Source organism: Triturus cristatus, chromosome 2_2 (assembly GCF_964204655.1).
Source record: "Triturus cristatus chromosome 2_2, aTriCri1.1, whole genome shotgun sequence".
Classification (NCBI taxonomy): Eukaryota; Metazoa; Chordata; class Amphibia; order Caudata; family Salamandridae; genus Triturus; species Triturus cristatus.
In genome coordinates this window covers 264,215,506-264,237,429 of record NC_140582.1, presented here as the reverse complement: position 1 = coordinate 264,237,429, position 21,924 = coordinate 264,215,506, and the positions used below count along the sequence as shown (strand labels likewise).

Below are 21,924 nucleotides of genomic sequence, written 5' to 3'. Positions count from 1 at the left end.
TTGTTGTCCCCATTGATTTTGAAGTTGTTGAGTTTCAAGAAGTTACATATTCTTCTCATTTCTAATTACTAATATTTTCACCATTGCTTTTCAATTTTCAGCCATTAATTACTTGAACAATGCAAGTATGTAATTTGCATTGTCAATGCATTATGAGACATTACGTTTCACCGTGCCTTCATCAGGATATCTTTATAATGTTTTCACCAAAGTCTGAGTAACAATATGTAATACAAAATTATGTTGTTTTCAACATATTTGAATTGCAGTGCCGAAAAAACAACAGGGAAAAAAACAGTTATGCAATTTAAGAAAAGATCACTAATACAGTATGTAATTATTTTACCTTATCGAATGAAGCCACAAGAGAGGATCTCTAACAGTGGTGGCTCCTCGAGGGAGTGCTGCGGAGTGGTGAGGCGGAGCAGGGTAGGGGCAGGGTGGTGGGTAGTAAACTCCAGCATACGGCCGTACGGAGTTAAGTAAATCAATACAACGAATTACATTGAGTGCGCTGCATCTCTATTTGGCCTTATAAATTCTAAATCAACAATCCATTCCTCATAGTTAGTCTTGGAAGCAAGCATGTTATTAGCATATGGGTAAAAAAAAAACACAATGATGTTGTAACAGGAAAAGTATTTCACAACTTGTCATTGACTTGGTATGCATACAACACAAAATGTTTTTTTTATTGAACTGGTTGTAAAAGGTTTTTTTTATCATCAAAACCACTCCAACATGGCAAATTGTCCTTAAGACCCATTCACATTTAATAGCACTTCACATGATTTTAAGTGGTCCCCAGCATGCAAACCCATGAAAGATTTCCAACTTTTCCAAATTACTTGCATTATAAGAATCCAAATATATAAACACACCAGAATAGTATACCAAGGTAGATAAAGAGTGCCCCTAAGTGACAATAAGCAATTAGAAACATGCACTGAAAGATAAAGGTTGCAAGAAATGTTGTTCCCCGTTTCCTAATTAAAGTCGAGGCATGTTTTCTCCTACGAAGAAAGACAGTGGCCTAACACTAAAGTATGAAAATAGAACATGTATCATATTTTATACAGTTATGATTGCTTTCCCTGTGTTTTCTCCTCTTAACATTCCCATGAAGGCTACAGGCATGTTTTCAAATCCTTTAGTGATATGTTCTCTGTACTTGAGTTTTCCCTGCAGATAAAAGATAAATTTGTTATAACATTGTAAATGATTGCAAACATCCTTTGACTTTCACATCCTGTCTTCCTCCCAGGTACTTCAGTCAGTTGGATATTCTTGGGACTAGCTAAGTTGTATCTAACATGTTTCATATCACTTTACCCAAGGGCAGTAATTGTATTCTTAAATTAAAGAAAGGTAACAACAGAACAGGTTTTTAAACAAAACCTAAATATTATTTGTATACAGTTCAAAAGGCAGGCTTCTTCATCCACAATCAACTAATTGATGTTTACATTAGCATCCAGTGAGTAATAAGCACAACTTGACACACAAGTGTAGTTTCTAGTGGAGAAAGCCTCACATGTGAAGCTAACAGATAAATTGAAAAGTTAGGAGTTTGCATATACCACAAAAATCCCAAATCTCTTTCAGCAGTGGCAGGGTCTCTTGTTTATCTCTTGATTATTTTTAAATTAGTGTCCTCCGTTTTGTTCTTTAAAATGCCAGTCTTCTTGTTCTTAAATTAGTGTCTTAATTTTTAGTATTTAAATTGCCAGTCTTCTATCAATTTTGCACTAAGGATATTGTGCTGCATAACTAAATACTTATAAGGTCCCGAAGAGAGACCTATTGGCTATGCCAATGCTCGTTAATATGATGTCACTCTGCATTCTGTTGAATTGTATCTTTCAATTAAGTCTTGTTTAGGTTGAAATGTATATATTCTGTTTCCTTTTTGCTTTTCACAAGCCTACTGTACTCCTTTACCTTTGTGGTAAGGTAGCGCCTTTACAACTTTCATGAACAAATCATAAATAACTCATATTTTCCAATGTGTTATGTAGGAAAGTCACCATTTTACTGAAGAAATGGAGGTGAGTTTTATGCACGTGCAAGCTTTACGAAACTTTAAAGTTAAAACCTTGGCACAACTCTGCCAGCAGCAAGAAAGCGCGCCCAGCCCTTCTTGCTCTGTATTTCCGAAATGCCTGAATTAGATGCCATATTTTGAGACCCCTGCCTGCCTGGCATGGAATGTATTGGCTGCATTTCATGGGGGGTGCTGCGGGTGTAAAGTAAGTAAGGCAGAGCAGCGTGCCAAGCACATGCCATGCTTGTTAGGTTTCGCGTAAATACCCTTAAGTTTTAAGTAAACTTCAAAAGCAGAGACAGTTTCAGTAAAACAAACACAGACTGGCCCCGAGGTGCAGGGAGATTTCTCCCTACGCATGGGTCCTGCTTTGAGTTCCTTACCAGGCACTACTTGGCCACCCCACTCCAGGCACAGGAATGCAAGGAACTTTACACCACGTTAAACAAGAAGTGACGTAGGCCGCTGTCACCCTGCCTAATGGATCAAGGCCTTCCGACGCCGGAGGCACCTGTGCTGGGGCTCTACTCATGGAAAGTCGGCATCGCTGGCAGTAAGACCAGGAAACTTGCTGTTACAGTGCTTGGAGACAGCACAACTGAAGTACAAAGCGCTGTTATATAAAAAAAAAAAACAGGCCATTATTATTACCAAAACGACAGAGAACATTTTGAAAATAAAAACAGGTCCATAATAAACATGGGTGCTAATGTGAGGATGGGGGGTGGGTCCTGACTGACAGGGGCTGTGGAAAGAGCCCCAGTGTAATAGAGGGAGCGGGTCCCCTTTGAGGTGACGTCACACCACCAAAGAGTTGAACTCTGAGGCCCTGATAACTGGTGGCCTGGGGTGTGGTGGAGTAATCACTGCACCCCATAAAATATGAAATCACCGGGTGCCGAATTTATTGCAAGTTTGACACCAGGGTGGGGAATAACGTCTGGATTACGGTGTTCATCGCACCACAATCCGCATGTCTCGGTTTTTATCAGCATTTTTTAGCAGGTTTGACTTGCTGAAGTATACTGAGGCTACGATTACAGCGAGGGATAAACAACATCACAACATTTATAAATACGATCCCTGCACGAATGCAATTTACCGGGCCACTCGTAACGAGCGCCTTGATGTCACCCCTAAATAATGGGAGCGCTGCCTTTGTGCGTAGACTGGAGCGCCCGCACAATGCACACAGCTCGTGTTAACAAAGGATGGTCTGTGCACTTTACGGCTTTAGAAATGCTAAGTAAACAACGTGTCAACCTGTGAAAGAAAGAGGAACCACTTGATCGCGGAGTGAGCCAAGAAACAATGGTGGGAAATCGCGCCTAGAGGAGGCGGCGCTTCTTAAAAGCCTCATTACATTGATAGCTTATTATAGATAATTGTTCAAACATTTTATGCTATTCAAATATAATAAACGAGCACAAGCGCGCACGGCAGCAGGGGGGAGAGAGGAGGGGGACTGTGCGATTCACTTGCGGGAGTGCGCGGCTGGCGCCACGATAATTGATAACACATGGCGCCAGCCGCTCGCTCCAGCAAGTAAATCGCCAGACGTGCACGCGTTGCCATTGGAAGCAATGCAACACGTGCATGTTTTTGACGGGAAAGCTGTGCCAATTACTAAAGGTCTCTTTCCTAAGCAACGCATGCACGCTGCGTAGGCGAGACCTACAAAGCAACTGTGATCAAAAACAACTAAATATTGTAGTGAACATGAGAAATGTTGGTGGTTGACTGTAAAGCACTGAACCTGTGTGATAAATGTCTCTAGACCACAAGCTGTAAGTGGAGAAATTAGATTCTAATTGATATTTCTATAGTGTCAGGTACGTGCTATAGAGTTTCCTTTTAGAAGTGAGTGAGATGTGTGAATTAGGCATGTATTCAACATCAATTTGGAATTTTTTATTTTTCCTTAGACATACTCAGTTGGACCTATGACCTATGGGCACATAAAGTTTTGTAACCTGGGCCTTAATTATCCAGCTGTAAAGATGGCTTAAACGTTCAATGTTCTTATTGATCAGGACCGGTTTGGATATAAATTCAATGTGCTGTAATGTGCATTGATTATTATGTTTATGTTATGAAAACACTGTATAAAAATATCTGAGTTCACAGAAATCATGCCAATGCAGGCCGCAAAACCCTGGGGCGGGGGATGATCTATTAAAAATATTAACTCCAAACAACAAATATTCATAAATATAACCATTTCATAGATTTTCTCTATAGTAGATCAATATAAGCATATGCACATCCTGTGTCTCTCCAGATGGAAACAATAGGAATAATTTAGGATGGGTTGACTGGAATTTACACCAACACCCAGTGCAGTTGCTTCAGCCCTAATTTAGTGTAATGCCGGTAAATATAACAAGTTTGGATCTGCTCTTAACAGGCAACGCCATCTTCAGAGGTGTGTTGTGCGCTTTCATCTCTCCAACAAACCAATAGTGGTAGAAAAAGCTTTACCTCCAAAATCCAGGCAAGCAGCTGCCTTAAGCCTTCATCATATCTCTTTATCCAGCGATGAACAAGGAATCCCTCCATGCGTAGTTCCTTCGAAATTAAATGAAACTGGACATATGGACCTGATGAGAGAAAAACATAGAGATTGATAAATAACCAAATATCAAATTGACACAATCATTATTATGTGTCTAGCAGGGTGGTTCAAAAAGGTATGTGCCCTCAAAAAACAACCACAGGTCTTCTAAAATGAAATAGCATCTTGCACCATTAGCTCTACAATGTTGCACCACATTTTATCTCTGGCTACATCAGAAAACAGACTTCCTCCAAAACATAGACATTCAAGGGTTCATACTTGGTTTGATAGGTTCATATTTACTAAGCTGCAGAGGCCTGGAAGCGCGCCTTACACATAATCATTTTCAGGTAACTTAAGTCTTTCAAGGTCCCTATATTTTAAAATTATTTATTATGCACATTAAGCAATGCACACTAATTCATATTTCAAATTGCACAACAAATGGCAAAATAAAATTTAACAAAGCATGCTTCCATTACAACCTATTTCTCTATAGTAAATTAACAATGCCTAAAAACAACCAATTTAGTGATCAAACTTTTCACTTTTTTGTTGTCATGTGATTTCTTGGTGGTTCCAAAAATACCAAGTTTCTGGGTTTGGGTGCATTGACCACCGCGTGGTTCCATCTATTCTTTAGCACATTTATACAACCATGCGTATTTCTCTAATAACAAATTTGTTTGTGTTGCACTCTTCTACTCCAACATGGCTGTGGCAAGTTTGCACTTTTTGAAAATGTTTTTATTGAGTTCTATAGAAACATATGCAAAACGTACATTTTACAAATCAAAGCTCAGTTGCCTAAAGGTGTGCTCTTGATATGCACACACTGAAAAATGGAAGTTATCTATTTTACCCAACATAATCCACATATTGCAGAGAAAGAAGCTCTATGACTAAATAAGAGAGCATGTCTAGACTGCAAAATAGATAAACACTTACAAATAAAGAAGACATCTAATGGTGTCAAACATACAACAAATTCACAAAACACTAAGCACAGAACACCTAATCATCTGATAATACCAATTCCAGTATTAAACTTTATGAGTCCCCTTCTACCCAGTGTATAAAAATGCGTGTATGATCAATCAATATTATTATTAGTTAATAGTGTCCTCCTCCCTCTATTACCAGCACCCCCAATGTGCCTTCAAATCTACGTGCTATCATTGCCTCCCACCAAGTCATGAGAGGAGCTCGGATCTCATACACCAGATGTACAGATTATTTTTGGAATACATCCTAAACCCAAATCAACCTTTCCATGTCATTTAATAGGAGTGTGGAATAGGGACCAAATCATTTTGAACCTCAGGATCCTGTCCCTCACCAGTGCTGTTAGCTTTTCTATGGCATATTTTTAACAAACGTTTGTCCACCATAGTTGCGGAGAGGGATGGGTCTGGGACCGCCAATGCTGGGCTATTGCCTGACAAGTAGGTATGGTAGTCAGTGGATACTCATAATCCTCCCATGTATGGCCCAAAATCATGGCCGCAAAGTTGAAAACAATCTCTAACCATGCAATTTACTTAATTTGCTTTACAATTACCTCCTAAAATGACTGAACTATTTCACAAACCCCCCACATATTTGTCAAAATACCTTGCTCTTTGATAGAAGACCAGCATTCTAAGCGGAGCCACAAATATCAAAGAGTTGGACCAGCATCAGGTACCATCTCAATATTATTTTATAACTATTTTTTTATATGATATGCATATTTAGGAACTTGAGATCTGGAACCTCCCTTGATAAAGTCTCCTTGGACTGTATGTTCAAGGAGACTTTATCAAGGGAGGTTCCAAATTCCAACTCCCATTTAAGTGTATACGGAGGGTTAACATCGACTGGTAAGCAGCCGGTAATTGATACAATCAGGTAATGCCTTTCATAGACACACATTCCTCCATACAGGATTCTATGGGCCTGAGATCCCTCATAGCCTGACCCTGGCATCACCCCAAGGCAACCAAATGCACCAGTTGCATCATATAGAAGTTGTGGTTGCCATCCAACCTCCAGGGTGTTACGTGTCTACCCTAATTATAAAACTCTGCAAGAGTAGTTGTGATGCTACAAAACCCTCTGTGGAACCCCACATCTACTAGTTGCGATAGTTAAACAGGATTGTTTAAGAACAGAAACAATAAAGAATATGTTGTCGTATTAGAGCGTCTCACACAAGCTGACTAGAAGATCGACAAGATTTGAGTTGATTGAAAAAGCATATTTTGGGATCTCTGGTTCAATTGGAACCAGAGTGGTATGTATATTGACTTGACTGAGAATTGTCTTCCAACTTGAATCCAAGGTTTTGGGCCAGGAGGGTTTGTTAAGGCAATTATGGGGCATAATTGGCGTGCTCGGGCACACCTATCAATTTGCAAGAACATCACAACCCCTCCATATTTGCTTCTAAGAAGAGTTTAAACTATGGAAATTAACCTAGGTAGAATAGTCTTTTTAATGCACACAATTCTGTCAAACCATGACATTTCCAACTTCCCCGATCTGTGTAGGGCTTGAAAACGGGTATCCACCAAAGGGGGTATCTTAGCAGAGTATATATCTTCTCTTTGTGCTGTTATGGTGATCTCCAGGTAGTCTATGAAGTTGGGTGCCATTCTGATTTGTGAATCCAGTAAGAGTGAGAAACCTAACTTTGTCATACAAAGCAACTCCATTGCTATTGATTTGGAATAATTCATTTTAAGATACTCTAGAGAAACTGTCCCATCCCTTAATGAGAACTCCAATAAAACTTTCTGGATTAGTGATATAACAAAGTATATCATCCGCAAATTGTACCAATTCGCCTCACACTTAAGCTTGTGTTTGATGGATTATGATTAGTTTTCTGCACCAAAGGCATTCCTAGGTTAATCTAAGAACTGATACAATTATTGATTTTAGGACTAGTTGAGGGGGACACAAAATTATTTATATTGAATCCCATGATCTTTGGACCCACAGCAATTGTATCAAGGACTTTAAATATGTAACACTAGTCTAACATGTTGAATAACCTTCTCAGCATACAGGAAAAGAAGAGTCATACATCATAGAAGTAGCTTTCACCATTTGACAGCTGTTCAAGCTCAATCATATATTATCACCCATCTATCTCTCATGAATAAAGTCTGATTACGTGGGTTGAAGAATAAGGGGCCAGATATTCTCCAAGCGATTACACAGGACTTTAAATCTTTAAATCTGTGTTAAATAAGCTATTGCGCAGTACACCTCACAGTTTGCCTGGTTTCACTTAGATTTGAATATTAGAATTATTTCCACTATCCCTTCTAACTTTTTGTCCCACAATGTTTTATATAGAAGGAATTACCAAAGCCATCTGGTCCAGGAGCTTTGTTGCCTGAATGTAATTTAATTGCCACAATGACCTCTCCAAAGGTTATATGAGTTGTCCAAGGGCAGATGAGATCCAACTACTTGAGATAATCTTCTTCCTCAGTTTCATTAGTCGGCTCAGCAGTATATGGTGTGTCACAATATTCAGACAGACGTTTGCAGTATATCGTGTGGCTGTGTGAGTGTAGCCCCCGGTTTCTATTGTATTATTTGGATTCTATTTCTATTCTGAGTAAGCTTAATGTTATAAGCAATCTACCTGCTTTGCTAATTTTATTATAATAGGTTTGTTGAGTACATAGTATTCAGCATGCTGTCTCACTCACTACAAGTTGTTCCAATTGACCACTAGCTTCCTGTAGACCCCCTATATATCTTCAGTGATCCTGAAGCATCCTTTTTTGCCTTCAGTTCAAGTATTTTTACATTCTATTCTAGCTTTCTAGTCTTTTTGCAAAGAAAAAGCCCTGCAGTAAGTGAAATCAGTTTGCCACATATTACTGCTTTGGTAGCCTCCAAACATGTTGTCAGTGAAATGGAAGTTTAATTTTTATCCATGCAAAAGTGCTCCATTGGTTCCCCAATGACATCCCTAACCATTGGATCTTTAAAAGGTATTTTATTCTTGAGCCAAATTTTTGTTACAGAAGAGGTGTGCGATACCATCTTTGCAGCTTATCACTACAGGTGCATGATCTGATAATACTTGCATGTCAATTCAATTCTGGGGTACAACTGTAGGTGGGCGGGTAGGGTTGACAACATATTAAGGGGCTGATTACAATGTCGGTCAGAAAGGCTCCGAGCAGGATTCGGATTTTCCAAACCCGTGTCGGCACCTATGTTTTGACCGACTAGGAAAAATTTCCAACCAACCGAATAAGATGGAAAGGTAACCATTCAGTCTTTCCGACTCGGTTTTGACCTGCATTTGGAGACTCCGAGTTGGTCGTAGCTGAATCGTACAAATCTATGAACTGCGTTTCCGACTGAAGTATTACGATGTCGGATTCAGACACCCATTCCGAATTGGTCTGTCCGACATGAAACGACTGCCGGAAATTGAATTTGGGGGCCCGTAGGAGGCCCCCTTTCACCCGGAGGCCTCCGGTGGGGCCCATAGGGGTAACCATGGGATCCCTCTTCACAACCATGCAGTGTGGCAGGCACCATAGGGTGCCCGCCACAGGGTGCAAGGTTTTCTGCAACCACCCCTTTTTACAATTGGAGCATGTGTTGTCGGTCGTAACAAAGGCTCTCATTGCAGTCAATGGGAGTCCCACCGCGTGGTGTTTGGAAATATCGTAATCGGTCGATCGGACTCCCCAAACCCAAATTGGTCAGAAAAGATTCCGACAACGAGTGGGTTGGAATGCTTTCCGACCGATATCTTAATGAGACCCATTGTCTGGAAGAGGTTCCATTAACATTTGAAAAGAACGCATATTCCCTAACATGGGGATGCTGTGACCTCCATTTATGCAGTAAATTCAAATCCTTAAAACCATCATGACAGGTGCACAGTAACCATACCCACATGCATGCAACTCGTCTTTTTGTGGGTCAAAAGCTATATTGAAATCTCCACCCATTATTAAGAGATCTTCGGTGAGCTTAGTGTTCAAAGAGATCCTTAATAAAATGTTGAGCAGCGTAACAGTAGCTTTTCCCAACTTCCCTTCCCTTTGAGAATAAGCATTTTCCCCTTCTTATTCTTGTGGGTTGATATCTCTTGAAAATGTATGCCCTTTCAAAACAAAACCACAACGCTCTTAGTCTTTGACCAGAGGAACGATACTGCAAGGGTTAACGTGGGAAATAAAGAGGTTGGACATCTCTAGATACTAGGTGGGTTTCTTGAATAAATGCAACTGGTGTATCCGTGGAATAAAGCCACCTCAGCAACATATTACTTTTCATAGGAGAGTTAAAGTCCTGAACATTATGCGTCAAAATCTGGAAACCAAGCGTTGTGGCCATTTGACATTAAGAACTTGGACTGCTAATTTGTAGTAGGCTAAGTGAGGTAGAAGGGAGTACTGATGTTGATTGATAAGATTCATAAGAAGCTATCTAGTGTGCTGTACAAGGCAATCAAGCATCAAGCTATCGAGATAAATAAAAACAAACATACAAACAACGATTTTAAAGATGCATCAAACAGAATAAACCCAATACCAGTCATCAACCCAATCAATAATAAACTCAAGTACAAATAATCAAGAGCAAACTGCTGATTAATAAAGGGCACCAACCATAATGGTATCTGAGTATAGGCAATCCAAACCATGAGCGTTATAGTTAAACCAAAATACACTGATGAAACAGTGAACATTGTACAGCAATTTAGGCTGAGCAAAATGTTCAATGTATAAATATGTACTATAGCGAAGGAAACATATTCTGTCTTCTGATAGTGGCTCAACTGGGGAGCACTCTTTCTGTGCTCTTAGCTGGCGTGTTGTTTTTAGTTTATTCAGAATATGATGAATTTGCTATTGTCCTGATTTGTCTAGGACCAATGACTGGGATTGTGGGTTTGGCATCTCAACCCTTTGAGAGGATGGGGCAAAGCTTCTGACTTTGGCACTGGGGATCCAGGTTTGAGTCTCTGTTTCGGTTCATCATCCAATGATTCTAGGCAAATCACTTAATCTCACCATGCCCAAAAAAAGATTATGGTTTGTCCTACTGTAACTTAACTGGTGTCTATGCAAAACGCTCCAGTAGCGGCAGGCCAAGTTTGTGCTACATAAAATTGCACATAAATAATGCTGAAGGACAGTTTCCACCTTCTCCAAGGTCTGAGCTGTGCAATGTTCATTTTTAAAAGAAAGTAAGAACTGGAATGCGAATATCCAATGATAGGGAATGTTTTTCTCATACAAAAAGTCCATCATCACTTTAAATTCTTTGTACTTGGATAGTGTGTAGGCCACGATGTTTTGAAAAATTTGCAAGTTCTCGCCTCCTTGATGGACTTCCCTTTAAGTGCCCGAACCCCCCAAAATCTCTTTTTTATTTGTAGTAAAGGATTCTCATTAAAACATCTGGGGCGAGATTTCTCTGCACATGAAATTGAGAGTAGACTCAGAGTATTATTCAACATGATTTCCATGTCATCAGTAGCAGACAGTCATTAGAAGAAGAGTCTCAGAACGGAGGCAGTAGGGTCTGAATCTGGGACTCACGCAATTATTCACCTTATGCTCAGGTTGCTTTGATGGCTTCAATTTTCTCCATCATCAGTTTTTATGACCACAGTTTGTTGTGAGTGTTCCAACACAGCAACTCTCTCAAAGAGCGTACCTTATTCATGATCTCGCTCACTCACTGTACCCTTGACTTGATCCACCTAATCCTCAAATTTTTGTAGATGATGGATAAGATTGCTAATAGATTTATAAATGTCTTGGTGAAGCAAGGTCTTTTCTTTCTGAAATTCTTGCATGAGAACGTGGAAATCATTTTAAGTATCTAGAGCTGTTTTTTTCTGGTGTCATAGATCTCCGACCTTCACAGGGCATAGCTTGTAATATTTTTGGGTTTGAAATGCTACTTAAATGTTAGCCCCTTTAGCAGGTTTGGTTTTGTCAACCGTCTGGATGCAAAAAAAGAGGTGGTAGGTTACAAGTTCAATACTCACAATGGGCTGAAATACCACAAGAAGCGGTTGTGTCGATAGAAAGCACTAAGTCGGAATTGTAGTAAATCAAAACTGCACAGACCACATGGCTAAGTGTAGGAGGCTGGATCTGATGGGCAATTATCCTACTGTTGCTGACTCATAAACATGGACTGTATCCCATAAAGTCAGCATGGCAAGGGAAATGTTGTCTAAGCCCACTGAGCAACCAACAATATAAAGTTGTCTCCCGTATAGATATTAACTTCACCACCAGTCCTGGCAAATCCACCACTACAAACTCACCACCAAAGGAAGAACTCTGCTGTGGGCAACACCATGCAAAAGGCATCAGGATTGATGAAGTTCACAACCAGTCGGCCAATTTCCACCTAATTGAGCCTTGGCAGATTTATCAAAAACTAATATTGAGGAGGCAAGTCTCAATACATATCAAAAGATGCCCTTTGTGTGTCTCATGGTATGGATATGCCTCGGGCCGAGCACAGCTCTTTGCTCCTACCAAAATAAATAGTGACACTGCACAACTAGCTCTCATGCTATGAGCAGCCAGTCTAAAAAAAGGTCAATTTGGAGTGAAAACTTTCAAGAATGAGCAATCGGACAAACCACTTTGTAATGTTATTAATATTGGTATAAACTTTAATTGCCACTTTAAATTCTGCCACTCTGCTTAATTTTCTAAAAGGGTATTTCTTAGCAGCAAAACAGTTTTTTTGCCACCAGCGATCTTTTTGTAAGGTTCAGGTTTAAAATTCACCTTTAGAGTTCAGATGGTGGAAACACAGGCTTTGGGTCAGTTGATATGACTCAGGGAACAATGTCTTACGTTTCTTTCACACCTGACCTCATATATCAAAAGATGTCACACTGTTACAGTGATCTGGGTTTGAAGCCAACCACATAACCCGAGGCACTCAGGTGGTCACCTTTTAGTTGGTGATAAAAAAGAGATAAAAAAGAGATGTTTGGTTAGGCAGGGCTAACACATTTTAGTAATAGTACTGCAAAGTCCCCAGGCTGTAAACCAGACCTCAGTAACACTCACAATCTTCAGATTGTCTTTGACTTTACCATGAAGGTCGCTGGTAAAAGGTACTTCATGAGGAAGCAGATTTTCAACAAATACCGCCCGTTCCATTTTCCTAAACATGTCAAAAGCTATCGTTCTGATTGATGGACATATTCTTTAGTAAACAAATAACATAACTCGGAAAACTGCAATGCTTTTTTGAGTGGGTGGGTGCCAGTGAGGCCAACCAGTATTCAATTTTGGGGACCAGAACTTATTTTCCCACCTCAGACATTCACCGAAAGGAAGAGAGGGAGAAATACATGAAGTGGAAAGACGGAGGAAGAGGCAGATGGAAAAAAAACACCACAAAGGAAGAAAGCAGGAACCTTCAAGAGTGAGACAAAGGGTGAGGGAGTAATCCCAATTTTTCCAAAGGTCCAGGGATCCCGGTCCCGAAGGTATTGCCCAAATGTAGGTACGCCGTCAACATGAGGGATTGACCCTGGATTTTTACTGGCCGAACCGAACCGTGTCAGCTGGTGCAGTTCTAGTAATGTGATCTAAAGAATCTTGAAAAGCCAGGATGCAACTTTTTGTGTTGGATCATGAAAAGAACAAACAAAAAAGAATAAAAAACAACTCTTATTAAAAAGGAATTGACATTTCTTCTTGTTCATTTAAACACAAAAAGAAGGAGGAGTACATGCTCAAAAACCCGTTGAAAAGGGTGAGGGAGTGTCTGGTAGTAGATTAAAGAGGCCTGAGTTGGATTTAAGACTGCACAGCCATGGTATTCGGTATACCAACATTTAATAGCATCAGCCGCTGGTTTCTCAGCTGAGCTGGTCATCAACACTTATTTTGTTTTACAAATTAAGCACCGGGGACCAATGTTGACATCCTGTCTTCCTCACTAGACAAAATTATGTGGCTTTAGGCAAATTGCTTTCTATGGCTATGCTTTAACTTCCTTGTATTGGAAACATTTGGATTATGTGGAAGCAATTCAATCTGCAGTTAGCTATATACAAGAAGGCATTTTCATACACTCATGATCCCATCCGATTTTGAGAAGGAATATTTCTAGATGTATTTTAAATGTACTGTTGTTATCTCATAACACATTCTCTATTGGAAAGATCAATGTGGAAATTAATCGACATGTGCCAGCTGCACCGATAGACACAATTCTTTAAAACCAGTGTCAGGATCACCAAAAATCCGCCAAGAACAAGATTCTCGGTGAGTGTGATTGCTCTGAAGAATAAGTCGAGGCGAAGGAAGGTTAAGCGATCATCCGACATTCCCAAGATGGCGGCTTTTGAGACAGTTGATGAAAACTCAGTGGCACGTTCTAGCCTTTCTATGCAATTGTTATCGTCCAGGTGTTGAGCCCGCACTGTGGCGCACTTCACCAGAGTCGTTGAGGAAGAAAGCAGGCAACTGAAGTGTTCCTTGTTTTTTACCCGAGGAGAGTGTAGAGCTTGTATCGAGAGGTCACGGCAGGAAGCTGAATATTGAAAAAGCTGCGGCAAGACTGTTCTGTTACTGATGACTAGTGTGCATGAGGAAAAGATAAACAGTTTTTTCGTTGAGCATGCGCAAATGTTCCTGCGGCATTAGTATAATAAAGAGAGTCAGCACAAGTTAACAGTTTGTGCGCATGAGGAAGGAACAAGTGTTTAGTTGTTTAGAATGCGCATATGTTTTTGAGGCAACAGTTCAAAAGGAGTGTTAGCACAAGTATCTCAAGTTTCAGGAAAAGAAGCACAATCACGAAGTATAGTATATAAGTTAGTTCAGTAATATATTTAGAAATTAGTACAGGAAGTGAGTTAACTTCTAGAATTAAGGATAGTTCCAAAATAAGGTTTATGGTGAAGGAAAAAATAATCAGAAGACAAATTAAAAGATTCAAGAGTGAGAACACTTATCTTCAAGGAATAATACAACAGTATTGACCAGTTGAGGTGAGAAGTCAGGAAAGAAAATAAATACATAGATAATTAGATTCTCAGATAGAATAAAAAAGGTAATCATATTATTTTTAGTTACAGAATACAAGGTCAAAAGACACGCACACCAACAAAGAGGAGCAAGTTCACACCACTTCAGGGTAGGTTGATTCACAGAGGGCTAGATGTGGAAAGCAGGGAGGTATTTAGAGACTTCAGTTAACAATTATAATTTCTTGCAGCAACATCATTGCCTGATGAAGACGAGCAGCAGGCGTCTGAGGCTGAAGAAAGAATCAGACGGGTGTGAGCAGTCTCTTCTCTGTCCCATCCCCTTCCTCCCCCCTGGGGTTTCCTCAGCTATGTGTAAATTGAAATTGCGTGTTGCTGGGAAACCTGGGTGGGGCATTGGGAGCCAGCAACATTCTGCACTCGTGCTAGTGGATACACAGCTTCTGACAACCAGCTAGAAGTGCAGGTGAGTTATTGAGTTGCAGCCAGGCATTACAAACAACACACAATCTGGGACAGCACATTCTAGGGCAGGAAGGAAGGGCTTGCCAGTGTCCTTACTGCATGTTGCCTGCCGCAGACAGGTCCCACGCCAAACGGAGTCTACGGCAGCAATTCCGGACTCAGGCCTCCAATGCTGTACTGGCCTACACAAGCTAGTTGCATGCCACTCAGGACATCATGGGAAAGGCAGTGCAACAACTTACAGTTTTCCCTGCTCCTACTGATCACCTCCACCTATAATTATTCAATGGGTGGCTCCAACTGGCGAGGCCAATGTTCAATGATGGGATGACGTGTGATATCCGGACTTTGGTGGGTCAGTATGAAGTGACAAGACAAGCAGCTGCAGTCTGCCCAGGAAATTTATTAATTATAATCAAGATCGCCATATTTTTCTATCACATGACTAATGGTGGTGGCAGCAACACAAATTAAGTACAGATAGCTTTTGGTAGTTAACCAGCTTAAACTAGAAAATGTGTATTTCACCGGTTCTAGACTTCTAAGAATGTTTGTACAGGTTAAACTTTTAAATTCTACATTAGTTCTAAAGAATTTTGATATGTTTGGTGAAATGCACTTGCAAAATTTACGAAGGTATAAAATTGCCATTGCATGTTTCAGTCAATTTCAGGAGTTTATTAAAATGTGAGAATTTGAATCTTTCAATACATCTTTGTTACAAAGTGTAGAAATATCGAATGAGTTATCAGATGCCATGCAATTGTTCATTGAGATTTGTGTTTAAGTGAACATTTTAAAATAACCTTCACAGAGTTTCGGCAACCACCTCGGACCATTAGCGTATTTTATGATGTTTCCAATTCCTAACCAAGTTTAGAATTATGTAGGAAACTAACATAATATATAAGGAAAACTAAATTGTCTGAAAGGATTACCAAAGTATTCCAAAATGATAAAACTTCTAAACAACCATTAAAACATGTTAACAAACTACTCAAACGTAGTTAACCCAATCACATTTTCAGAAAATTGTAAATTTTTAAATACATTTTTGATCCTGTTTTAACACACTGCCTCAATATTTTTTTTATCTCCCTAGAAAAAGTAAATACTTGTTATTGAACTTTTCAAACTCATTTTCAAAGAACCCTAAAACAAGTTTAAATAAACTATTTTACTACTTTAACGTTCTTATTAAAACAGGATAAGTTGAAGAATTGTAATAATAAAACAGTTATACGTTTTGAAATGCTTAAATAAACGCTAGCACAATTACTAAAAATCAACATAAGATAAAACATGTTTATTAAATAAAGTTTGCTATTTTTCTTTAATGATTCCCTCCTTCCAAAAAAATCAAACTGTTCTTAGCGCTAAAGGTTCTCAAATCAAAACAAACCTTGGACTTGCCCAACAGTGGAGCAGCTGACTTTTGCTAGATTTAACTCATCTAAAACAATATAGATCTCATACAAGAAAAATTCACATTTTCATTAGCATTAGAAAACATATTATATGGGTATTAAGGATATTATACGTGTTTAAATTTGAAACGGATAACTGGAAACATAGCTTGAAAAAGGTTACCTTTTGGGGTTTCTTTCTCGTTGTACTCGGAGATGGCTCCACACACAGCAATCCTTCCAAATTTCTTCATCTGGAGCAAAGCAATGCTTGAAAATTCTCCGCCTACCTGAAAAGAAATAGCATTAGTGAAAGATTAGCGTCTTTCAAGAACAGTTGGGCACAAATCAGATTAGCCTCCTGTTATAGGGAGGGCTTTGGCCACATGCAGAGAAACAGTGCTCAAACAGTTAATTATCCATATAGTGAAAAACAAAAAGTATAAATGAGCAGCAATAAAAGTGAAAGACGCAATCAATTCAGCTCTAAAGAAAAGAAAAATAGCACATGACCTGGAGATGATTGTTTCCAACTGGGGATATTGAAACCATGCCTATAAGTATTACTCAATCAATTCCATGTAATACATTCAACCTCTGCCATAAAGACATAAAAATATAGGGGATGTTTCACAATCAAAATATTATATGAGTAATCCACAAAATGCATAAACGTGCATTTACTGATGAGCATAAATTAGGACTTTTACCAAATGTATTTACTTATTCATTGTCTTTGTGTATTTCATAAAATAATGCAGTGCATGAAGTGTGCACATAACTTCATTGCATTCCCGTGCAATAGGGAAAAGTCTGTTTTAGTAAAAACAGATTGCATAGTGTAAATTAGGTACGAAAAGTGTTAGGAAAACACCCCAATTGTAAATTTATTTTCATTTTACGTTTTTAGAGCCTATACATTACTATAATCGTCTGACAACAGGTTGTATGTCATTACAACGCATTCCGTTGCAACGCATGCCTTTACTACGCATGCGTTACAACGCGAATGTCGTTACCACGAATAAAATTTACTACGAAAATGCATTTACCACGCATATCGGTAAATGCATTTTCGTGGTAAATGTTCTTTTTTTTTTTTTTAATAATACCCCTGTGCGACACCCCGCCCCTTTTTCTTCTAATAAATTCCCCACCCCTCAACTTTAAAAATGTTTCCCTTTGCGATTCCCCCACCCTCAAACCCTTAAATGTACCCCTTCGCTACGCGTCCCCCTCATTAATTACTTAAACTAAATTCCCCCTTACCTCGCTACGTCCTCTCTTCTCTGGAAGCTCTTCCGATCTGCGTCGCACGTCGTAAAGAGGAAGCAGAAGTGTCTTTCCGTTTCCTCTAACAACGCCGATTGCCTCCACATGGATGGAATCAGGTTTGTTTTTTTTGTGGGGGGGAGACCCCCAACCCCCCTTTTTTAATATTACCTTTAGCACACATGCCTTTACTACGTATCTCGTAGTAAAGGTATGCGTGGTAAAGGCTTTTCGTGGTAACCACGCATGCGATGTAATGCATGCGTGGTTACTGTTATGTGTGGAAACGGCCGCGTTGTAGTGGCCGTTTCCCCTGACAACATATCTGTTTCTAAATGAGTCTTGTAAAATATTGCATGTATGGGTGTACTAAAATCCATTTTCTACAAAGTGTCTGCAAGTTCCGCTTGAGTGCAAGTTAAGGTCATGTAGTACGTGCATTACCATACTCAAGAACATCCACACAGGTGTAAAGATGTTACTTTTGAGTTTTTACCGAATTTGCATTGCTGAAACTCGACCAGCCTCTGCCAACCCCTTGGATATACTCACTTCAGCACATCTAAAAATTACATGTATGTACAGTGCAATTACACTGCTTAGAGTACAGTATAAACACAGGTTGCTGGCTTTCTCTTTTTGTGGATAATAGGGTCTTTACGCAAGTGTAATTTCGGGTTTTTCCAGGTACAATTGCAGCGTATGCACGGAAAAACATTGCAACACAACTCTATAGTACTAACCCCTGCAGTTATTTGGTTGTTTTACTTGCCTTAAGACAACAAGCAAATAAACCACTCAAATAACTGAGGGGGCCAGTAAACCCTCACACTCTTTAAATTGCAGTATTTAAGGAGAGACAAATATAAAGCTAATAAAAAGATCATGTGTGTACGACGAGAAGCTATTTAGCAACTTGATTGCATTTAGTACAATGCATAATGTCCCCTACGCATTCTGCATAAAATGGGCTTTGAGTTTGTGGAAGGCTTCATTGCACAGGTGGGTATCATTTTAACCCAACACTATGTATCAGCTCTTGGTGACTGTGAAAGAGAGCAGAGGAAAGGTGCTCTGATAGGTTGGGGAAGGCCGTATGGAATGGAGGTGATCATGATCTTACAACCGATGGGCCCCGAGAGGCAGACAAGGATGCAGTAGCAATGTCTGAAGATAGAGACATCATGAAACAGTTAGGACTACACTCAAAGCAAGCAGGTACGCTCTCTGCATAAATGAATTCCTCCAGCAAACGTAGGAGGACACATCAGCTAGATAGAGTACTGCAGCAAGAGCTTTTTAGAATACAGTTGCAGCCCTAAAGCAGGGGTTGCCACTAACCTGCCATTTTTAACAATATGTAGGGAGGGCCAATCTCTGAAATAAAGTTAACCAGTCACAACAGAAGGATATGGGGAAAGAAGATGATGTAGCTATCAACACATGACACATCAGGCTGCTTTCAGATGTCATTAGTGTGGTCTGGTGGCAGCATCCATTCAAAGGTACAAAGCATACCAGTAGTACACGTGTGTCTCTTTCAAGTATTACAATATCAGTAGCCTGAAATGACAAAAACAGAAGTAAAGGTAGATGTGGAGGCTGATGAGGCGATGTGACTGATGGCAGAGACAGAGGTGGGCCAGTACCAGCTGACAGAACATCAGCTCCTGCATCCCAGGTCTAGTCATTTATGATTAGTAATACTGTCCCGCCTGCACCACCAGTGATAGGTGATTAAACCAGTCATAGGAGAACAAACAGTGGAATATGTTAGCGATAAGAACAGAGCAGACACTAATGGGCCCGCTGCAGAAGCAAAGTCAGACCCTGGGAGAGGCAATACACCTTCTTAGATCTGGCTTATTTAGAATATAAAAACACCCTCAGTCAGTGACGTATCGAAACTTGAGCGTCCCACCAGCAAAATAAATGGAGCCGGCCAACCACCTACTACTTTGCTCCACTGCCAAAAAATAACATTTGGTATATTTTTAATTGAAACCGCCAACATTTAATGCAATGCTTCTATATAGTCTTGCTCAGAGTTCTAATAAGAAATGAGAAACACTCAACATATAAAAAAGGAAATATAAAAGTGTAAGTACTCTATGATCTAGAGTACCTGTTTGCAACTGAGAAGTGCAGGTACTCCCCCATTAAAAGTATTGCACCAGTGCTGAGAAGTGCACGTAATCTCTTTTACATTTTAGAAGGGCAGGTACTCAGTACCAGACAGCACCTGCCCATACAAAGCACTGGTTGCATAGGAATACATGCCCTTGACACAAACTAGCACAAAATCCAAACGAAGTTTCCAGATTACAACCAGAAGAAAACCAATGAAGATGACTCAGTCTTTCTAACAGAAAAAATGTGTTGACTCTTTTCCTCTCTGCAGGCAGAAGACACTTCGATGGAATTAGAAACTCTTTAACGTCTCACTAAAAGTTAACATAATGGCGAGTGGAGTAGAGAAGCACAAAGTGTGGTTCATGCTGACCGTCACTGTCACGAGAAGTGTTAGCTATAAGGATGGTTCCATGACACAGGCTATTATGAAAACCCCAAATTACTGGCAGCTCCCAGCAGGTGAAGGGAACTGATTGTCATTGTTAATGCCAACTGTTGATAAAAATGCATGGAGTGTATTTCAAATTTAAGGAGGCCATGTGGTGTTGTGTTCCATCATTACCAACCACTTTACCTCAGGATTCCAGGACACTGTGCTGGGCTAACATTATTTACATTGTGTTGCCCCCAGCAGGAGTGCCCAAGTTTACCCAGGGTATTTTTAACGAATTTTCTGGTAAATAAGGTGAGAGATGGACATGACCTCCCATGTGAATGATAAATACATTTAAAAATAATATGCATTTGATCATAATTTAGTCTCTGTTATAGACTAGTATATAATATGCGGATAGACATGTAAGATAGACCATGCGTGGAGCTTACATACCCTCATCAAATTACTTGTTTTTACAGTACCATGTCCTGGCTCTAAAATTAGTCAGTAATACAAATCACATGCTGGACGGATTAAATGTTGTGCTTATTTTTCCTATTGAGCATTTGAGATGAAAATGTGTCTATGCCCATATTTAGAAATATGGTGTGCAACCGTTTTCAGCAAATCACTTGGAAGAAACATCTTTTGGCTTCATATTTTTGTTATGTTATAATTATTGTGGCGTGATCATACTACAGCCTTCTGCGCCTCATAGAGGTACTATGTGTTATTGTGGCAGAAAATCTGGACCAAGATAAGGAAATCCTCTAGAGCAGCAAATACAACTCAAACGTTATTTTTTATATATAATAGACTTTTGATTACTCCTGCCAAATTGCATACAATTGATCCTTCAATTTCCTCTTCTTGCTGGTCTTGTTCAGCGTCACGGGCAGATCTTAAGCATATGCTATTTACTTGTCCAAGGATTAATAAATTTTGGACTGATGTGTGGACTCAGATCAATAAGATTTTTTCCACTTCTTTCCCTCTTACATTTTCACATATCTTCTTAGGCAGTCTCTCAGACATATGGTCCTCTTCCACCACTAATACGTCTATTATTGATTTACTTATTGCTGTAGCGTTTCAGCAAATCACTAAATCTTGGAAGGATACCTCAAATGTTTCCTTTCAGGCTTGGTGGTATGGAGTTTGTTATCACCACAGACTAGACAGAGCCTATGTTTATCCCATTACACTTGCCATTAAGCGTGATTTATTATGGCTTCCCGTTACAGATTTCTTAAACGTATCTGCTAGATCCTTACCATTACATACTCCGTGTACAGAAGAAGTTCCCAAACCTCCATGACAACATTCCTGATGGTTTCATGTACATATTTTTATTGCTTGTCTTATGGCTATTTTGTATACATCTTTATTAGAGGAGTTTTTGTACTTTTAATCCATTTTCTTTGTTTCTTTTTATATACTTTTCTATGACAATGATTGCATTTTTTACTACAACTGTTTTTGCTTTATTGAGGATGCTTTCTTCCCCTCTCCCTTCTACCTCTTTCCCCTATCCTTTCTTTCTCTCTCTTAGTTATGAAGTCTTATTTTCTACTTGAAATGAGTTCAACGCTATGCTCTATTGTTATTCTGTTGTAAATGAACTTCAATAAATTTTTCTTTAAACTTAAAATAGAGGTACTA

General features: G+C 39.5%; 1 protein-coding gene across 2 annotated transcripts in view; it reads right to left on the bottom strand.

Moving 5' to 3' along the window:
• Positions 1-661: 661 nt before the first annotated feature.
• The window catches only part of LOC146862126 (prostaglandin reductase 1-like), a 291,511-nt gene continuing 270,248 nt past the window's right edge, over positions 662-21,924 (bottom strand). For both annotated transcript variants that reach the window (XM_085641315.1, XM_085641316.1), the window contains 3 exons: positions 16,666-16,771; positions 4,526-4,644; positions 662-1,182 (listed from right to left, as the gene is read on the bottom strand). In XM_085641315.1, coding sequence (XP_085497441.1) covers positions 1,072-1,182; positions 4,526-4,644; positions 16,666-16,771 — 336 coding nt within the window. In that variant the 3' untranslated portion in view covers positions 662-1,071. The remainder of the gene's footprint in view (positions 1,183-4,525; positions 4,645-16,665; positions 16,772-21,924) is intronic.